General features: G+C 38.6%; 2 protein-coding genes across 23 annotated transcripts in view; one reads left to right on the top strand and one right to left on the bottom strand.

Annotated features, from left to right (window-relative positions):
* The window catches only part of TMEM67 (transmembrane protein 67), a 77,513-nt gene extending 68,560 nt beyond the window's left edge, over positions 1 to 8,953 (bottom strand). The window contains exon 1 of the mRNA XM_019822882.3: positions 8,830 to 8,953. The gene's annotated coding sequence lies outside the window, so the exon portion shown is untranslated. The remainder of the gene's footprint in view (positions 1 to 8,829) is intronic.
* Positions 1 to 20,006, top strand: part of RBM12B (RNA binding motif protein 12B) — a 42,354-nt gene that overhangs the window by 4,151 nt on the left and 18,197 nt on the right. For 4 of the 22 annotated variants that reach the window (XR_006592568.1, XR_006592562.1, XR_006592561.1 and 1 more), the window contains exons 1-2: positions 9,270 to 11,348; positions 12,300 to 12,556. The exons of 2 other annotated variants lie outside the window; for them this stretch is intronic. Coding sequence is in view for 8 of the 20 variants with exons in the window: in XM_045049910.1 (XP_044905845.1) it covers positions 13,171 to 16,131 (2,961 nt within the window). In the remaining 12 variants the exon portion in view is untranslated. 16 more of the 22 variants (XM_045049910.1, XM_045049909.1, XM_045049911.1 and 13 more) reach the window with 16 other exon arrangements.

Raw genomic sequence — 20,006 nt, 5'->3', positions numbered from 1 at the left:
CAGAAAGTGAGGGAGAGAGAGAATCCCGAGAAGGCTCCATGCTGCCAGTGCAGAGTTCAATGAGGGGCACTATCCCACAAACCACGAGATCATGACCTGAGCCAAAATCAAGAGTCAGATGCTTAACTGACTGAGCCACCCAGGCACCCCTAGACCTCTTGATTTTTTACCTTCTAAATATATCTTGAATTAATCACCCAAATATCCTTTGAATTCTTTTACTTTTCTTAACCTCTATCATCCTAAAATGCCTTCTCTCATATGAATTACTGCAATGACCTATTTTAAACCTTAATTTTCAGTTTTAGGCATTATCAGTTATTCTATTTTATTTTTTTATTGAGGTATAATTGACATATAATTTTTATATTAGTTTCAGGCTTACACCATGATTCAATATTTGTATATATTGATAAATGATCACCACAGTAAGTCTAGTTAACATCTATCACCATATATAGTTACAAAATTTTTTCTTGTAATGAGAACTTTTAAGATCTACTCTTAGCAACTTTCAAATATGCAATGAAGTATTATTAACTATAGTTGCTATGCTGTATATTACATCCCCGTGACTTATTTATTTTACAGCTGGTAGTTTATACCTCTGGGCCCTCTTCACCCATTTCACCCACTCTCTACCCTCACTTCTGACAACTACCAGTCTGTTCTCTTGTATCTATGAGTTTGGGGATTTTTTTGTTGTTTTTTAAAATAGATTCCTCATGTAAATGAGATCATAAGGTATTTGTCTTTCTCTGTCAGACTTATTTCACTTAGTGTAATGCCTCAAGGTCCACCCATGTTGTTGCAAATGGCAAGGTCGCATTCTTTTTTTTATTTTTTTTTTTAACATTTATTTTTGAGAGACAGAGAGAGGCAGAACACAAGTGGGGGAGGGGCAGAGAGAGAATGAGACACAGAATCCGAAACAGGCTCCAGGCTCTGAGCTGTCAGCCCAAAGCACGATACGGGGCTCAAACTCACAAACCACAAGATCATTACCTGAGCCGAAGTCAGACGCTTAACCGACTGAGCCACTCTGGTGCCCATGGTCGCATTCTTTTTTATGACTGAATAACATTCCTACATATATGTGTATAATCACATTTGTTCCCTTCTTTCTTTTTCTTTCCTTCTTTTTCTTTCTCTTTCTTTCCTTCTTCCTTCCTTTCTTCTTTCTTTCATTTGTTGTTTCCATTGTTTCCATATCTTGGTTATTGTAAATAATGTTACAATGAGTGTGAGGGTGCATATATCTTTTTGAGTTAGGGTTTCATTTTCTTCAGATAGACACCCAGAAGTAGAATTGCTAGATCATATGATAGTTCTATTTTTAATTTTTAAAAGAACCTCCATAATGGTTGCACCAATTTAAATTCTCACTAACAGTGCACAAGGTTTCCCTTTTTTCCACATCCTCACCAACGCTTGTTCTTTTCTTTTTGATAATAACCATCCTAACAAGTGTGAGATAATATCTCACAGTTGTTTTTGATTTGCATTTCCCTGATGATTAGTGATGTTGAGTACCATTTCATATACCTGTTGGCCATCTGTATGTATTCATTGGAAAAATATCTATCCAGACCTTCTGCCCACTTTTTGATCAGATTGTTTCTCTGTGATTGAATTGTATTAGTTGTTTATATATTTTGGGTATTAATCCCTTATCAGATACATGATTTGCATGTTATTTTCTCCCATTCAGTAGGTGGCTTTTTCATTTTGTTGGTGATTTCCTTTGCTGTGCAGAATCTTTTTAGTTTGATGCAGTCCTGCTTGTTTATTTTTGCTTCAGTTGCCTCAGGGATCTATGTTCTTAAGCACTGTTATGAGGTCTCTCCTCCAGGACAGAAACCCAGAATGAAGAGACTATGCAACCTATCAAACTGGAAGGGTAAAGTGGAGTAATGTTAAAGCGAGATCTCAGGTTAAGTGTATTGCATGTTCTCTCCTTTCTTGGTTTACTGCTTTCTTTGGGTAGAGTTTCCTGAGAAAAGATGCATAAGATGTAAATTTTTGAGACCTTGTGTATCTGAAAATATCTTTATTCTTCCCTCACAGTTACTTAACAGTTTATTTGGGTATGAAGTTCTACTTTGGAAAATCCCCTCAGAATTTTGAAGGTACTGCTTCTCTTTCTTTTGGTTTCTCATATTGCTCTTGAAAAATCTGCCATTTTGATTCTTAATCTTTTGGGTTTAAATTTGCTTTTTACCTTCTGGAAGTCTTGAGGATGTCCCTCTGTCCTCATTTTTTAAAATTTTATAGTGATGTGTCTTGGAGTATTTCATTGTCTTCTTTTGTGTTGAGCACTTGTTGGATCTTAATTGTTCCTATGACGATCACTCATTTATTTCTCTTCTCTTTTTGGAAACCCTGTTTCAGATATTGGACCCCATGGACTGTTTCTTTAATTTTCTTATGTTATCTTTTCCATTTCATTTTGTTTTGTTCTACTTTCTGGAAAAATTTCCAAGGATTCTCTTTCAAACATTACCTTGAGTTTTTCATTTCCACTATTATTAATTCAACTTCTAAAAGCACTTTTTAATTTTCTGACTATATCTAATGTGTAACATCATGGTATTCTTTCATGGATGTAATATTTTATCTCTTTGAAGATATTACTTATTAATAGTGTTTTAAGTTTCCTTTTAAGGTTTTTTATTTTGAGAAATTTTATTTATTTTTTAATGTTCATTCATTTTTGAGAGACAGAGACAGAGACAGAACACAAGCAGGGGAGAGGCAGAGAGAGAGGGGGACACAGGATCCGAAGCAGGTTCCAGGCTCTGAGCTGTCAGCACAGAGGGCTTGAATTTACGAACTGTAAGATCATGACCTGAGCGGAAGTCAGACACTCAATGGACTGAGCCACCCACGCGCCCCTCCTTTTATGTTTAAAGTTTCCTTCTGCCTGCACAATCTGTTTTTTCAAAGTTATGTTTTGTATGAGAGGATTTACTTATAAATCTGGTGACCCTTTGCTATTTATGTATATGTGTTTTATATCTATGTATATTTATCTACTAAATGTATGCATATTAGAGTGGGGCACACTGAAAAGCTAATAGGAAGCTCTAAAAGGACATGTGGGGCTTCTTGACTGGTCTACAATGTGTAGGGTGATTTGTCTGGACTGTTTCTTTTTCTTTTTTAGAAAAATTTTTTAAGTTTTTATTTATTTTTGAGAGAGAGAGAGGGAGAAACTGAGTGTGAGCAGGGGAGGGGCAGAGAGAGAGACACAGAATCTGAAGCAGGCTACAGGCTCTGAGCTGTCAGCACAGAGCCCGACACAGGGCTTGAATCCACAAACTGTGAGATCATGACCTGAGACAAAGTTGGAAGCTTAACTGACTGAGCCACCCAGGCACCCCATGCCTGGGCTGTTTCTTAGGGCATCTCCCATGTTAGTGTTTTTTCTTTCTTCTGTCTTGTTGTGCCGATCAGCTTCCCCAGGAAGAAACTTCTCTCTGGAGAATTCAAGCCTGGCTGCCAGGGAAGGAGGGTGTGAGTTTCATCATTCAGTTTCATCATTTACACGTTGTCATTCTTTCATATAATAGAACCCCTGATCTCATTTGTACCCATTGTCCCATAGTCATATTCTCTCAAGAGAATAAACTTTCTATCTTCTGGGGGGAGATCTATGTTTCTTGGCTCTGGAAAGGAGTCTTAAGTGCATGTTTTTAGTGCTTTATAAATTAATGTTCAACCAAATGTTTTCATCTCCTTCCCCAACAGAAGACACTGAGGACTTCTAAGACTTTGAGGACTTATTTGGTGTGTATCAGGTTGCCTTTTGCTTTTCCCACTGTCAATTTAGGATTCAGCCCTCTTGGATTCACAAAAGAATTTATCACCTATCTATCTCTTTCCTGCTCACAAAATTTTATTGCCGTTGCCTCCTACTCTATTATCTTCATTCGTGTCAGTTTTTGTTTCTTCCAAAAGTTCCTTTTCTGTTATATTATTAGGATTTCTGAAAGGAGAGGAAGTAAATACCTGTGTTCAAACTGTCACCTTAAACTGGACGTCAAAAACCCTGTTAACCTGTCCTCAGATACATACTCTTGCCGCCCCCTAATCCATTCTCCATACCTCAGCTGCAGTAACCTTTGAAATGCAAGTCTATCACCTCTCTGCTTAAAATAATTTTTTTTTTTTCCAGTGGGAAGCTCAACCTCTTGAGCATGAACCACAACTCCCAGCAGGGTCTGACTTGTTCCCACATCCTTTCATTGTCCCGTGCACTCCTGTGCACTCTGCCCACATTGGTCTTCTTTCAATTCTCTGAATGCTAAGCCTGTGCACCTCTCTGCCTGAACTATTGCTCTTTCCTTGCCCTCCCTGGAAATTTCCATTTACTTTGTTAACTCTACCTTTCCTTCCAGCTCATCTGTCACTTTTTTTTTTTTAAAGTTTATTTAATTATTTTGAGTGGATGGGGGAGGGCAGACGGAGAGAAAAACAGAGAAGAATCCCAAGCAGACTCCATGCTGTCAGTGCAGAGCCCCAAGTGGGGCTCAATCCTATGAACTCGTGAGACCAAGACCTGAGCTGAAATCAAGAGTCAGATGCTTAGCCAACTGAGCCACCCAAGCATCTCTCATCTGTCATTTAAGGAACTCCTCCTGCCTTTTGTGATCAGGCCAGGCCTGTGATTCTCACAGCATCATGTATTTCCCTTTTATAGCTCTTGTCCCTATTGTAAATTTACATTTAGTTGAGTAATTCTTCTACTAGGTTTCCTGCCCTCTCCTAGACTACAAGAATTATGAAAGCAAGGACCATGTCCATTTTTGTTCACCCTGTCTCCTTAGTACCTGGAGTTGTGCATAACACATTGTCATTTAATATACATTTGTTGCAATGGAAAAGATTAAAACTTGCTTCACTCCCTCATTCTCTAGTTTATTGTCATCTTCCAAACTCTAAGGGGATCTCAATGCTGTGTCCTCTCATTTCATCCCTGAGAAGGGGGCAGAGGACCAACATAGGTTGAGCCTGGAGTAGGCTCTAGCCATAGTCTAAGAGACAGATTTTTTAGTGTCCACAAAATCTTCTTTCTACTTTGCTTGATGTTGATCAATCAAAGTACCATGTACCAATAACCAGTCTCAGGGGAGGACTCCAAAAATTTCTGCCCATTGCATCTTCCTTTTAGGGTCATTAGGGGAAATACAATGCAGTCAAACATTGGACAGACAATAGTTTATTTACATAGAGAAGAGACAGAGCAGGATCGGCTTCAATAGTGGTGTCAGTCCCCCATGGCCAGTGGGTCTCTCTTGGCCACTGACACAAGGCAACTGGTCTTTGTGCCACACCCCTCTCATGATGCAGTGGAAACAACCTGGCCTCTCTCTAGGACAGGATAACAGTGGGTTGACCAAGTGATGTTTAATGTACATACTTTAAACAGAGCAAGAGTACTTAGCCCAAAACAAGGCCTATCCCACATAAGGTGATAGGTCAGGTTTAGTCTGTGTGGGCTCTTTAACTCTTGGCAAGGAGGTGTTGCAGACTCAAGGCCCATTCTTATGCAGCTGAGTGGGGTCTGAAAGACTGCATGAAGGAGACTCCCTCTTCCAACACAAAGTCTTATAGACTCTTTCCTTCTTCCTCCGTTCACCCTTTTCGTCTTTCTTTCACTTTCTCCTTATATTCTGTGTTTGGAAGTTCTCTTTAGTTTATTAGGTCTTCTTGCTTCTTTCTTTTATGTACCCAGTACTAAATGGAACCAAGAGAAATGAGGCCTAAGCAGGAGAGGTCATGTTTCATGTGTGGTTCTACCTGTTCACTAGAAGTGGGTTCTATACTGAGATTTGGGGGCCAAAGCTTCAGCAGTAAAACAGATTTTGTCCACCACCTTTCCTGCATGACTCCTTTGTTAACCTATAACATAAATAACATTCAGGATCTCAGTCTCCTCCATCTTTCTACCATGGCGATAAGACTCCCATTTACTCCGTCACACACAGTTGAGCAAGCTCCTTTATTTAATCAGTAGTGTCCAAACAGGGCTCCAATAATCCCTAGGGGTTTTGTAGGTGTGCCTCTGAGGACCACCTCAGGGGAAAATTGGAAAAGAGCATTCAGGTCACCACAGCAACAGGTAAGATTTCATGTTATATGCTTTTCTTGGTGCTTTACTATGTATTATATATAATATACAATGCATGTGTGTGCATGCATGTTTATGCACATGCATGTGTGTTTTACATACACAACACTCCTACTGTCACCTTCACTTGATAGGTGAAGAAATTAAGGCAGAGTGATTCGGTGACTAATGTGATACAGCTAGCAAGTGGCAGAGTTAGGTTTGGAACTATGGTATTCTGATTTCTGAGCCAGCCTTCTCGATTTCCAAGTCATATTGGAGTTTGTTGTGTGTTAGGGACTGTGGTAAGTGCTTTACAAGCACTATATCATTTAGTCCTCAAAAATGGCCCTGAATGGTGGATACTGTTATCTTCACTCTACAAATGGAGAAACCTAAGGACAAGGAATTTGTTCACAGTCATCAAGTGGCAGAGTTGGGATTTAAACTTGGATCTGCCTGATTCAAAAGCCCACAGTCTTAATCCCCATGTTCAACCTGTGCTTCTGGTGTAATGGCATGTGCAGTGTCTATTCTGCTACAGTATAAGCTTCCTGAGGAAAGAGGGCTGAGTTGTTCACCCTCGTCTTTCAGGGGCCTTGGCAAGGTTCTTGGCCCACAGTTTGTGCTCAATAAATGCCAGTTAAATTGAATGGAAGTCAAGGTGTGCAAGATGGATAAAGGACTTTGCAGTTGAGAAGATCAAGGAACTCTTGAGATCAAGTGAGAAAAGACTGTTCTTGTGGGTGTTGAAGAGCTAGGAAGGGCAGCTGAAAGCTGTCTGATACCAAAATCATTCTGGAGGGTAGGGAGTGATGTAGATATAGTAAAAAGCTGGGAGAGGTTGAGTAATTGCCCAGGCAGAGCCACAGAACGCTCATGGCTTGGTGTGGTTACCATATTTTATGATATAGTCTTGTTCCAGAAACTTACTTTTCTTTCTGTACTCTGAAATGATTAGACATCCATGTTGACATACTAAAGGCTCAAGAAACTATTCTATAACCAGGATACCATGTAATTAAAACTAATTACCTCAACTGGCATTTTCTGGTTTTGATTGTAATTGGTATTGTTATCTGAGTGAGGCAGGAGGCAGACTAGAAAAGACAGGCATACGGTATAGTGTCTTATTTGTGGAGAAAATCTGTGCAAGTAGAAGGGGATGGCTATCCCCAAACAGTAAATGAGGCTGACAATACCTGTTTAAGCCTGTTCAAAAGAGGGAGTTTGATCTAAGCATACTTGTTCAGATTAGCCTTATAGAAAATGCTCATTAAATGATAGCTATTATTTTTGTTAACATAGATGAGAATGCTTCCTAGGTACCCTTTAACTGAGAACCACTTTTTGAGATTAGGTACCTTCTCATGTTCTATTTCCACATGTAGCGAACAACTCTTTGAGTATTTGACTTCATATAGAGAGCATATACAGGCCAGGAAAAGTGCTGGTCAGCCAGAGGTGATCTCAGGTTCACTCTACTAGTGTTTCTTCTTGTGACTTAATATTGGCAATATTGACATTCTGGAGTGTTGGTTCTGTGTTTGTTTAAAGGGAGCCTGCCTCACAGGCCAGAATCCTCTTCCTGTGGCCTCTGGGAGCAAATGAGCAGGGTTCAATTCCTGGATTGAATTCCTGGATTGGATTCAATTCCTTCACTATCTCTGTAGTTTTGAGCAAGCTATGCAATCCTTTATGCATTAGTTTCCCTTATCTGTAATATAGGAAACATAATAGTACCTACTTCTAAAAATAGTTGTAAAAATATAATGAGATAATGCACAGGGCTTGTCACGTGGTAAGTAAGCCCTCAATATATTTTAGCTTTTGAGGCCAGGTTCCCCTAGGACCAAACCCAGGACTGTAGGGAATAATCAAGGTAAATGCTATCTACTCAATAAGCCTAGCTTCCCAAAGTGCCCTCTTTTGGCATGGATGGCCTGGGTAACCCTGACATTTGAAACAAGTCACTAATACTTACCTAGTCTAAGGTTTTATATGTATTAACTCATTTAGTATTTATGGCAACCCCATGGGGTAGATATTATTTTATCCCCATTTTACAGATAAGGAAACTGAGGCATAGAGAGGCTAAATAACTTGCCCGAGTAAATGGTGGCTCTCATTCCAGGAACCACCTTTTATTCACTTGATAGACTACCTCTTATAATCATATCAGAAGGATTGAAAACTCATTTTTTCATCTCCATTTTAAAGATGTAGTATCTGCTTTCTTAGTGAGCTTTGACTCCAACCATAAATGCATCATGTAGTTATAAAACTGGTGGGCTGCTTTGTTATTTGTAAATAATAAAATAAAATCAAACACAAGGCTGTTCACCAGATATTACATAGCTGGCATCACAGAACATGCCTGTAATTGTGCTTTTCACTTACCATTTGTTCAGGATTGGTCTATCTGTTCTCATGTTTCAAAAAACTAGGAAGTAGGAACAACAAACGTAAAAAGGCGCTTCAAAAAGTTATTAATGTCTATAAAATTGAATAGGCATGCATTTACTAAACCCACTGGGTGTTGGTCATCTAAGGCAGTAAAACTAACATTTCTGTGCCTTTTTAAAGCTTATGAAAGAGCCTTACAGAAGATGCTTACAACACACGATAACTGCAGCGGTGAAAAGACAAATCGCCAACTGGTCTCTGCTTTTGCATCTCCTTAATTCCTGTAAACCACAGACGTTTCCCCAACGTACCTCAGCAGTTATTATTGAAGCTTCTCCTTACTGCAACGATACGGCCTCGAACTTTGTCTAGGAATCTCTCCCTTCTCTGGTGGAGGCGCCCGGATTGGCTGGAATCTGAACATGCGCAGAAGCTCAGCAAACCCTAGGCGGGCCGTTGTGCTCGCGGGCACCGCCTCCCTTCCCCTGACAAGGGGAAGCGGGTGAGCACAAGACGCGTGCGCAAACGTGGCCGGGGCGCCGGGGTGGTGGGTTACGCCTGGAGAGCGCATGGGCAGACAAACTGTACGTCCGTTTGTCCGGAGCGGAGGGGAGAGTGGGCGCCATCTTCTTCTAGGCTCACTGAGGGCTTCACCTGTGCCGGGCAGGCTGCTGCGACGAGGAGTGCCCCCCGCCCCCGGTCTTGTGTGTCCGACTCGGCAGCAGTGGTGTGTGTTTACTGCCAAGTGCGAAGCAGTTACCCTTGGGGCGTCGGGGGTGGGGAGGGGTTGGCGACGGGGACGGAAGAACGGGGAAAGGCGGGGCCGGCGGCCGCGCCAGGAGCTAGCGTAGCTTCTGCCGTTAGGGCACCCTCCTTCCTTGCTAAACACCGACTCTCCCGTCAGCCTCCATGTGGTGTTGTGTGTGCGCTTCCCAGTTTTCCTGAGAGTGAAGATCTCGAAGGATTTCATAGGTATTTTTTTTCTTTGCTATGTCATCGTAGTCAGTGGTGGCAGAAAAGCGCTGAAGGCCCGGCTCGTTAGGCGTGAGAGTGGCCAAAGTGTTTGAGTTAGGTATGGGGCAGTTCACCCTGTGGCGAGTTAGGGTGGAATGTTTGCCCTTGGGACGGCGTAACGGAAAGGCACGGAGGTTGGGCGGTCCAGGTTAATTCGAAGGCTGATTTTGGCTGAAGGTCTGGCGACAGCATCGGATCCCACGTAGCAACTTTGGCCTGGCGCAAAAGAAGGAAGCTCTAACCCTTGGGAGTCTGGACAAAGGCTTTGGGCTATAGAAGCGATTCCTTCGGATGATCCCCATTTGAGGATGATGGATGTTATGGGAAATCCTGTGCCCTGTGGATTCGTCTTCATTTACAGTTCCTATTAACGACTATGGCTCTGTCGTCATGCCTTTGGTTTTTATTTTAACCATCTACATTATAAAAGGATAAAAGGCAGATCTTCATAAAGAATAATTGTGGACCGGGCTAGATTATTTTCTGCAAGGGAAACTCATGCATTTAGAATTTCATCATAACTTTGGGTTTTAAGGAATAGTCATTTCCCCCCACCGTATCTGGAGAATGACTTGTTACTCTCTAGTTAAAATCAGATGGATCTGAGATAATACCTATTTAAATTTAGTCTCGTTTCCCTATCAGGCTTGATTAGAAGATGCACATTTCATATTGTTTAGTAATGGTGATCAAGTGTGATGAATCCTGGATAAAATCAAAATTACTTAAAATGAACTTCTTAATTTCAAGCTTTTCAGGACTCACTTCATCTTTTCATAGGTTAGAAGTTCTAACATCACTGTCTTTAAATCAACACAGTCGCAAAAATACTTCTGTTACATTCATAAGTAGAAACAATTCTAAGTGCAGTGTACTTTAGGGTATTTTGTGTGTTTCTATTTTTGTGTTATGTTCTAAGAGTAGAATTTCTGGTGAATTTGCTTAAGGAAATGACCTATGGGAACCATAGGAAAAGTGCTCATTTTGAGAACTGGTCTCTTACAGATGGCCTCCTAGGTGTGTCATTGTTGAGGGATAAAATGGTACGTTACCCTACCAGCTAAAAGGGAAAAAAGTTAATTGTTAGTTATATGTGGCAAATTAGACAAAATATTTTATCTTGTCTGCTTGGATTGGAATTCATGAGATTTGTACTCCTGGAACTATTTAGTTCAAATATTGTTTTTAAGCTGAGGATAAACTAGAAATTTTTTGAATTTGACATGTTATTCCTTGAAACGTCCCTACGTAGCTTGCAGATATATTTATGTTCTCAGGGCATATCCCTTTTTAAGTTTTTTAAAAAGTTGAGGATAGACAAAATGGCATGTATCTTACTTGCTTTGGAGCTAAGTTAATTTGTATAGGAAGGAATCTTGGAACTTTAATGTGGACAACTAGTACAGAAGCCATTTATATAGTTTTTTAAACGTTGTTGTGGATATTGGTTTGTTGAAGGAACCAGGTTTGTACTCATTTTTATTTTTGGTACTGTGGATTTTTCATAAACGATTTTTTTAGGGCAGTTTTTTTAGGTTTACAGCAATACTGAGAAGATGCAGAGATTTCCTATATACCCCCTGCCCGCGCCCATGTACTTTGTAAATATTTTAATAGTATTAATAGTCAATATTTTAAGTATCAATTTGGCATTGATAATTCAGATGTAGAAATGGCCAGTAATTTCTTGATACCTTGTTAGTTGAGCTTGTAGTTTAAAAAGTAATCAGTGGACCCTTTCCAAAGGAAAATAAGCCTTGCAGACCTCAAAGAATATGTCTTCCAACCACACTTTGTGGAAGAGTGGTACTTAAGTGTAAGTACTGAATTAAAGCAACATTTCTTTGCACATTAAAAACATAAATGTATAATTATTAATTTAGCAACTCTTATTTGATAAGAATACATTAAATGTTGTAACTTTGAGTATCTCTGAAAATATTAGATATAAATTGCCTTAAGGAAATAAGATTTCTCAGCAGTTAATACTGATAATCCCTAAATATTCTAAATAAATGTGTTTTTATTTTCTTTATTGTCATTTGGGTTTTCTCAGTGCAGGACAGCTTAAAATGGAATAAACTTGTTAGCATAATAAGATTCTTATTTGAACATTTTCTGTTTGGCTTAGGAATTTAGTAGTAATTGTTTTAGGAGTTTAAGATAAGGATTAGTAGCAGAGATTTTTTATTTTATGGGTATTTTAGTGTTTGCCTTAATTATATTAGAATCAGGAAATTTAATTCCATGTTTGGAAGTGTGAGCTATATGTGTATAACTTAAAATTTGTATTCAAATGGGTAGCCATTGGTTTGAATTTATTACTTAAAAAATTGGTTTTTGAATTCAAAACATTAGTATTTTGTTCATTTATTGTATCATTTTGAATGGTTTCCTTATTAGTTTGATTTGGTCTTATATTTTAAAAGGGAGGAAAACTGCTAGACAGTTGCACATAAGGAGCTAGGTGTTTGGTTTTCTCATGAGTGGAAGTGACAGAAGTTTTTTTGGGAACTTTTGATGTGTTTAAATTGACCTTTTACTTGTAGAACACTTGTCTTTTTTTTTTTTTTTAAGTGGATGTAAAATTTATATACAGTGAAATGTACAGACTTTAAGGATAGTATTCATTTGATAAGTTTATACTCCCATGTAACCAACACTCTAATCAAAATGTATAACACTTTCATCACCCCTTTGCTCTTGCCACTTCCAATCAAGGAGCTATTTAATTTCCAGAAGATTTTTGTTTTTAAATAATTTGCAGATGTCTGCTTGGAATTTGTATTTCGTTTTTGCTGAAGGATGATTAATTTCCCCTTGGAACAAAGAAGACCATTTTGTAATGTCCATAGTTGTGGTTCCGTATATTGCTTCACTTTTAATAGGTAATTCTGAAGGGAATATCCTAATCTGGCGTGTTTAAGATCAATTACAGGGTCCAAGGATTAATTATATTTCATTTTCTTTCCACAGTTAAGTTGCTTTTACAGAATTAACAGGTCTCCAAGAAATTTTAAAAAGGTAAGATATCTAGAGCTTAAGGCTATTCACAGAAGCTTGACAAAAAAAATGTAAAGTAGAATAGTACATGTAGGCACACATGGTTTCTGTACTTTACCTTTGGTCAGTGATGCACTAGTGGCAGACAGTTTATTATTATGAGCAGAAATTATATTCTGACCATAGATGGCTTTTCTCATATGTAAAACTTATCATGGTTGGTAACATTCTTTAATCCACAAAGCTCTCTCACATGTTTCAGCAGAAGATCTGTTTCTAAGTGAGTCTGAAAATAGTTTTTGGTCTTGTTGTGAAGCAGTGCTTGGCAGATTTACAAAGAAGATTTGATATTTTTGATGTTCATACTATATAGGATAGGTGATATGAAATATTTCTCCGAAGTAGTTGGTTTATTTGTATGTTTAGATGGGAGAAGGTTTATTCTTTTTCTAAGAAATTAGATACTGTCAATATTTTTTGTGAACTCATACCCTGTTTTCATTTATAAATGCTGAAGAAGGTAGGAACTAAGTAATTATTAAGTTTAGTTTGGGATAAGGTACTTCACAAATAAGACTTGCTATTATGTGTACCTTTTTGTCTGCAGGTCATTATTGCTGTGGTTTGAGCTCAGCATGGCTGTAGTCATCCGTTTACTGGGGCTTCCTTTTATTGCGGGGCCTGTGGATATTCGTCACTTCTTCACGGGATTGACTATTCCTGATGGAGGAGTGCATATAATTGGAGGGGAAGTTGGGGAGGCTTTTATTATTTTTGCAACAGATGAAGATGCAAGACGTGCCATAAGTCGTTCAGGAGGGTTTATCAAGGATTCATCTGTAGAGCTCTTTCTTAGTAGTAAGGCAGAAATGCAGAAGACTATAGAAATGAAAAGAACTGATCGCATAGGAAGAGAGCGACCGGGATCTGGGGCATCAGGGGCTGGCAGCTTATCTAACTTTGTTGAGGCTCTTAAAGAAGAAGCAAGTAATTCCGGATATGGCTCTCCAATTAATCAAGATGCTGGGTTTCATACTAATGGTACAGGACATGGTGATTTAAGGCCAAGAAAGACAAGGCCATTGAAGGCAGAGAATCCTTACTTGTTTCTGCGAGGTTTGCCTTACTTAGTAAATGAAGATGATGTACGTGTCTTTTTTTCTGGTTTGTGTGTGGATGGCGTAATTTTCTTAAAACATCACGATGGCCGAAATAATGGTGATGCCATAGTAAAATTTGCTTCATGTATTGATGCTTCAGGAGGTCTTAAATGTCATAGAAGTTTTATGGGTTCAAGATTTATAGAAGTAATGCAAGGCTCAGAACAACAGTGGATTGAGTTTGGTGGTAATGCAATTAAGGAGGTTGACATTCCTATGAGAATTGAAGAACATTCTCCACCAAGAGGAATTAATGATAGACATTTTCGAAAACGATCTCATTCAAAATCTCCCAGAAGAACACGTTCTCGTTCTCCTCTCGGGTTTTATGTTCACTTAAAAAATCTGTCCCTAAGTATTAACAAAAGAGATTTAAGAAATTTCTTTAGAGATACTGATCTGACTAATGAACAGATTAGGTTTTTATATAAAGATGAAAGAAGAACAAGATATGCCTTTGTAATGTTCAAAACTCTGAAAGACTATAACACTGCTCTGGGTTTACATAAGACTGTTTTACAGTATCGTCCTGTTCATATTGATCCTGTTTCTAGAAAGCAAATGCTGAAGTTCATTGAATGTTATGAAAAGAAAAGACCAGTGTCCATAGAAAAAGAGAGGCTTGGACATATTTCACAAAAATATTCTCAAGAAGGCTACCCTGGCCAGAAACTGTGTATATATATAAGAAATTTTCCTTTTGATGTTACAAAAGTTGAAGTGCAAAAGTTCTTTGCAGACTTTTCTCTTGCAGAGGATGACATTTACTTACTTTATGATGACAAAGGAGTTGGTCTGGGAGAAGCATTGGTGAAATTCAAATCAGAAGAACAAGCCATGAAAGCCGAACGTTTAAACCGACGGAGATTCTTGGGGACAGAGGTATTGTTAAGACTTATATCTGAGGCACAAATGCAGGAGTTTGATGTAAATTTTTCCTTGATGTCCAGTGAGAGAGTGCAAGACCACTCACAGTCACGTGATAGAGATGACCATTCCCATTCTTTTGACTCCAGCGATCCACCAATATACTCAGTCGGTCCTTCTGAAAACTTCAGGCATCAGCAGGAGGACTTGAGGCAACTGGACAATTTCAAGCAAACCCAGGGGGATTTCCGACAGCTTGATAGGAGCCTTCCAGAAGATTTTAGGCGCTCCCCAGAGGACTTCAGGCGCTCCCCAGAAGACTTCAGGCGCCCTCGGGAGGAACACTTCAGGCGGCCTCTTGAGGAGGATTTCAGGCGTCCTTGGGAGGAGGACTTCAGATACCCTCGGGAGGAGGACTTCAGGTACCCCAGAGAGGAGGAGTGGAGGCGGGCACCGGAGGAGGATTTCAGGCGGCCTTCCAAGGAGGATTTCAGGCGACCCCTCGAGGAGGACTGGAGGCGGCTCCCGGAGGAGGATTGGAGGAGGCCCCCGGAGGGAGACTTCAGGCGGCCTCTTGAGGAGGATTGGAGGCGGCCTCCTGAGGATGACTTTAGACGGCTTCCCCAAGGGGAGTGGAGACGACCACCTGAGGAGGACTTCAGGCGACTTCCCGAGGAGGACTTCAGGCGACCTCCGGAGGAGGATTTCAGGCGTTCTCCCGAGGAGGATTTCAGGCGTTCTCCCGAAGAAGATTTCAGGCGGCCGCCCCAGGAACACTTCAGGCGGCCGGCCCCGGAGCATCTCAGGCGTCCGGCCCCGGAGCACTTCAGGCGGCCGCCCCCGGAGCATTTCAGGCGACCGCCTCAGGAGCACTTCCGCCGGCCACCCCAGGAACACTTCCGCCGGCCACCCCAGGAGCACTTCCGCCGGCCACCCCAGGAACATTTAAGGCGCCCCCGAGAGGAGGATTTCAGGCACCCACCGGATGAAGATTTCAGAGGCCCTCCCGATGAAGACTTGAGGCATCCTCCTGATGAGGACTTCAGGAGCCCCCAGGAGGAAGATTTTAGATGCCCTTCTGATGAGGACTTCAGGCGGCTCCCGGAGGAAGACCTCAGGAAACCTCCAGAGGAGGACCCTAGACTTCCTGACAGTTTTAGACCTCCTGGTGAGGAGTTTAGGAGTCCACCCGATGACTTTAGAAGTCATCGTCCTTTTGTGAATTTTGGTCGCCCAGAAGGTGGCAAGTTTGATTTTGGAAAGCGCAGTATGGGAAGTTTTCCTGAGGGGAGATTTATGCCTGACCCAAAATTAAATTGTAGTTCAGGTAGACTAACACCTATTAAGATAATGAATCTTCCATTTAAAGCTAATGTTAACGAAATTCTAGACTTTTTCCATGGTTATAGAATCATACCTGATTCAGTTTCAATACAGTATAATGAGCAAGGGTTACCTACAGGGGAAGCCATTGTTGCTATGATAAACTATAATGAAGCTATGGCTGCTATTAAAGACTTAAGTGATAGGCCGGTTGGCCCACGCAAAGTTAAATTAATGTTGCTCTAGAGAGCATTCCTAAATTCAGAATTACCTCCCCACAGTATTGATGCAGTAAAATGCATTTGTTTTTTTTAAGTGTTTATTTTTAATTATCTAATGAAAGGAAACATTTTGACTTGTGAATAGAACAAATGTAAATATTAGAATGTGAATCTGGTTTTCTTTTGCTTGCAAATTACCATTCACTTTTTCTAATTTAAAATTATATATGCCCCCTTTTTTGGACAGTTGGGGAGAAAATTCCCTGAGTGCATTAGTTTTTGTTGATGTCATGGGTAAACCTCAAGATTTGTATGAAGTAGACCTGTATTTGGGGAAGATAAGTTTTATATTCACTTTTGTTTCTGGTCTGTAGTCTACATCTTTTACACTGTATAAGGAAATGGTCAGTGACTATTGTTCAGGTTTAGCATTTGCATTGCTAACTGCCTACAGAATTAATGCCCTCTTCTTTGTCTGAGATATTACTGTGTTAAGCCTCCCATTAATTATAAATAGTTCAAAATGGACAGACTGTGAACTTGAAGTTTACTTGTGTAAAAAGCTTAGGAGATTCTTGAAGTTTCCATGTTCATAATAACTTTGCAAAGTTTTATAAAAATAAAAAAATTTGCAACTGAATAGACCAGCTAATTAACTTTACTTGTATTTGTATAAAAAGAAAAAAGGATTACAGCTTCTTCTGTGAAGTTTTCAACAGCTATCTTAGACCATATTTATGATAGGATGGACCAAATAGCCTATAATAGCATAGAGTGCTGTGTACCTTTATGGTGTTTTCCATATCTCATCAACCAAACTGGTAAGATTAACTCCAAATACTTAAAAGAAAAAAGTAATTATAGGTACAAGGGGACATTTAGGCTTATGCTGGGAAGAATCTGATAAATGGATGTAGTTTGTTCTGGGAAGAATTTAGTGATGATTCATTGAACTTTTTTTTTTTTTTTTTTTTACTAGGTTCTCATTTTTAAATTATAAGACTTTGTATCCAAAGACTCAATAACTAAATATAATCAGATTTTTGTGAGATTGCATTTTTACTTCTTTGATATTTAGTGTAGACGTTTTACAAACACTGCATTTGATTTTATTATACCCATAATAGTGGCTAACATTTATTGGGCACCTACTGTGTGCTAGGCAGTGAAAGTGCTTTACATGCATAATCTCAATCTCAATTTAAATATTACCTTAAGAAGTATGGTGTATTACTTATGTCTATTTCACAAGTGAGATAATGAAGTTTAGAGGTTAAGTAACTTGCCTAAAGTCATAGCTAGTAAATCATGGAGCCAGGTTCAACCCAGACAGACCTTGGACTCCAGTTCATGCTCTTAACACTTTTGCCTACTAACTTTTGTTAAATGGTACTTTTCATTTTGGTAAGATTGTGCTAAAAATACTTTAGAGTAAATGATATTTTCTTTCTCTCCATTGTTGCTTTAAAGTGGCATTAAAAAACCAAAATTACTATGCTCATTGTTCATAAAAGACAAAATAACTTTAAAAGTTTTTATATATCTATCCAGGACTTTTCTTGGATAATAATATCATAAATTGACTTCTAATTTAAAATTGTTCATTTTATCAAATAGGATTTGATTTTGGTTGGCCTTTTATATAGTTTACATAAAGCCAGGTTAATTTTCCTCAATTCTGTGATTCACAGGTTTCCCATATTGAGCAAATAAGAATATAATTTGAATTTATATATGGTAGCTTAGTAATTTAATAATAGGAGTTTGCAGAAGTAGAATACTTTGTCAGTATTTAGCCATTTGCCACTATTTTGGATTAATCTTCAGTGATTTAAGAAACTTGAGAGGCCAACTTAAGTTTCTGTGTTTTTAATTATTGTGAATATCTTACTTGCTAGTAGAATGAATAAACTGGTAAATTTGGTTTGAAAAAGCACATCAATATGGCTCTTTAAACTAGAAAGCTTACAAATAGCCAGGGGAATGATAAATGTGCAAACTAAACACAATGAACAAAAAACAAAATAAGAAATGACTATTTTTAAATGCTCAGAGATTATATAGATGGTTCATTTGATCAGTCTTCTTGAGGAATGTATAGAAGACTTTAAAACACTTCCTAAATACATATCAGTAAGAGCCAAGATGAAGCCTAAAAGTGAAATAGCATGTAATGTGGAACTGCTTCTCAAATGGGCTGGGGTGTGAGGTGATAGTAGACAAGAGGTCAACAATAGTAAACAGAAGCTTTGTATTATGATTGTAAAATTAATGAATTGATATAATTTACTCATAACCATTTAGTTTAATAAATTTTTTAACTTTTAAAAATAAAAAAGTAGAGAAAATTGGCTCCTACTGGTTGGGAACCATTTTTGCACATTTTCCCAGCTCTGCTGTCGTTGGTTATGTTAAATTGGCCATGGTAGTATTTTTGCAATGGAAATTGGCAAATGTAACAAATTGGCATTTTCAATGATGGACCGTCAAACAGCACACCAATTTCAAAAACATAAAAGAGAATACTGCACTCAGTTCTCATAGACCCATCAATGTGGTTGACTTTGAACAACCAGGGTTTGAACTGCAAGTGTGCACTTATAGGTAGGATTGTTTTGATAGATACAGTATAACACTAAATATTTTTATGGTTTTGATACTTTTTCTCTAGCTGACTTTATTGTAAGAATACAGTGTATAATACAGATACAGAATGTGTTGATCAACTGTTACTGGTAAGGCTTCTGATCAACAGGAGGTTACTGATAAGCAAGAGGCTGCTAAGTTTTAAGGGAATCAAAAGTTAATGGATTTAAACTGTGCAGGGATCAGCACTCTTGACCCTGGTATAGTTCGGGGGTCAACTGTTTCAGCCACTTCTTTCTCCTGTTCCCAGACATATCAGGTACACTAGGAGCATACTGGTTCTCTAGTTTAATACCTAGCAACATGTTAACTATCTTAAAACCAAACATTTTTTGTCAGAAGGTATCTGAAAAATACAGTTACCATCTAGAAAGTAAACTTGATCCCATAAACCAGGAGATAGTTAAGAATCATTAAGAGTTTATTTTTTATCAGTTACTAAGGATATTCTCAAGAGCAGTAGCTCTTGATCCATAGATCACCTATTAAGCAGTGACCCCATCACCTCCATCTTTTTGTATTAAGTGTTAGCTATTACTTAAGGAGTTGTACTAGGTACTATATACTTGGCTTATAATTATGAATTAACTATGTGATTTATTCTCCATAACCCTAAAAAACTTAAACTGTTTTGGAGATATATGGAGGCTTATAGGCTAAGTAACTGGTCCAGTTACCTATTTTTTTTTTTTTTTTTAATTAGGAAGCTGAAAGAGGTTTTTACATTTTTAAAGGTGGTTTAACTGATTATAGAACTATCTATGTAGTAGCCTTAATTTTGTTTCTCAGCCCACAGATTATAAAGTATTTACTGCCTAGCCCTTTAAGAAATAGTTTGCCAACCTAAGTCTGGTCTAAAAGAAACTTAATTTTACATTGCTGAAAGTATTATGTATAGTAATCCTTTTGTCTTTAGAAGATTTCTTTGAAGTAGGCAGAGCATACATTTTATATCAGAACTATTTGCTGATTGCTTTGTATATCAGGCACTGTTTTAATTTTATAGATAGGCAACTAATGCTAAGAGAAGTGAGCTGCTATAGTAAACAAGAGAAATACTATAACCCTGGTTTTTCCTCCCAACTATAACACCACGTTTAAATATTGAGAAAATAAAATGCAATGTAATGATACCTTTAGTGTCTTAATTTATTTAGGGTTTTAGAACATTTTGAATATTTTGTACTGAAGTAATTTTATCATTTAGGGCTATTCTCAGGAAGCAATGTTTTGTTAACAGAACCATGAATAACA

The sequence above is a fragment of the Felis catus genome, chromosome F2, assembly GCF_018350175.1.
Source record: "Felis catus isolate Fca126 chromosome F2, F.catus_Fca126_mat1.0, whole genome shotgun sequence".
Classification (NCBI taxonomy): domain Eukaryota; kingdom Metazoa; phylum Chordata; class Mammalia; order Carnivora; family Felidae; genus Felis; species Felis catus.
This window is presented reverse-complemented; position numbering and strand designations above follow the sequence as displayed.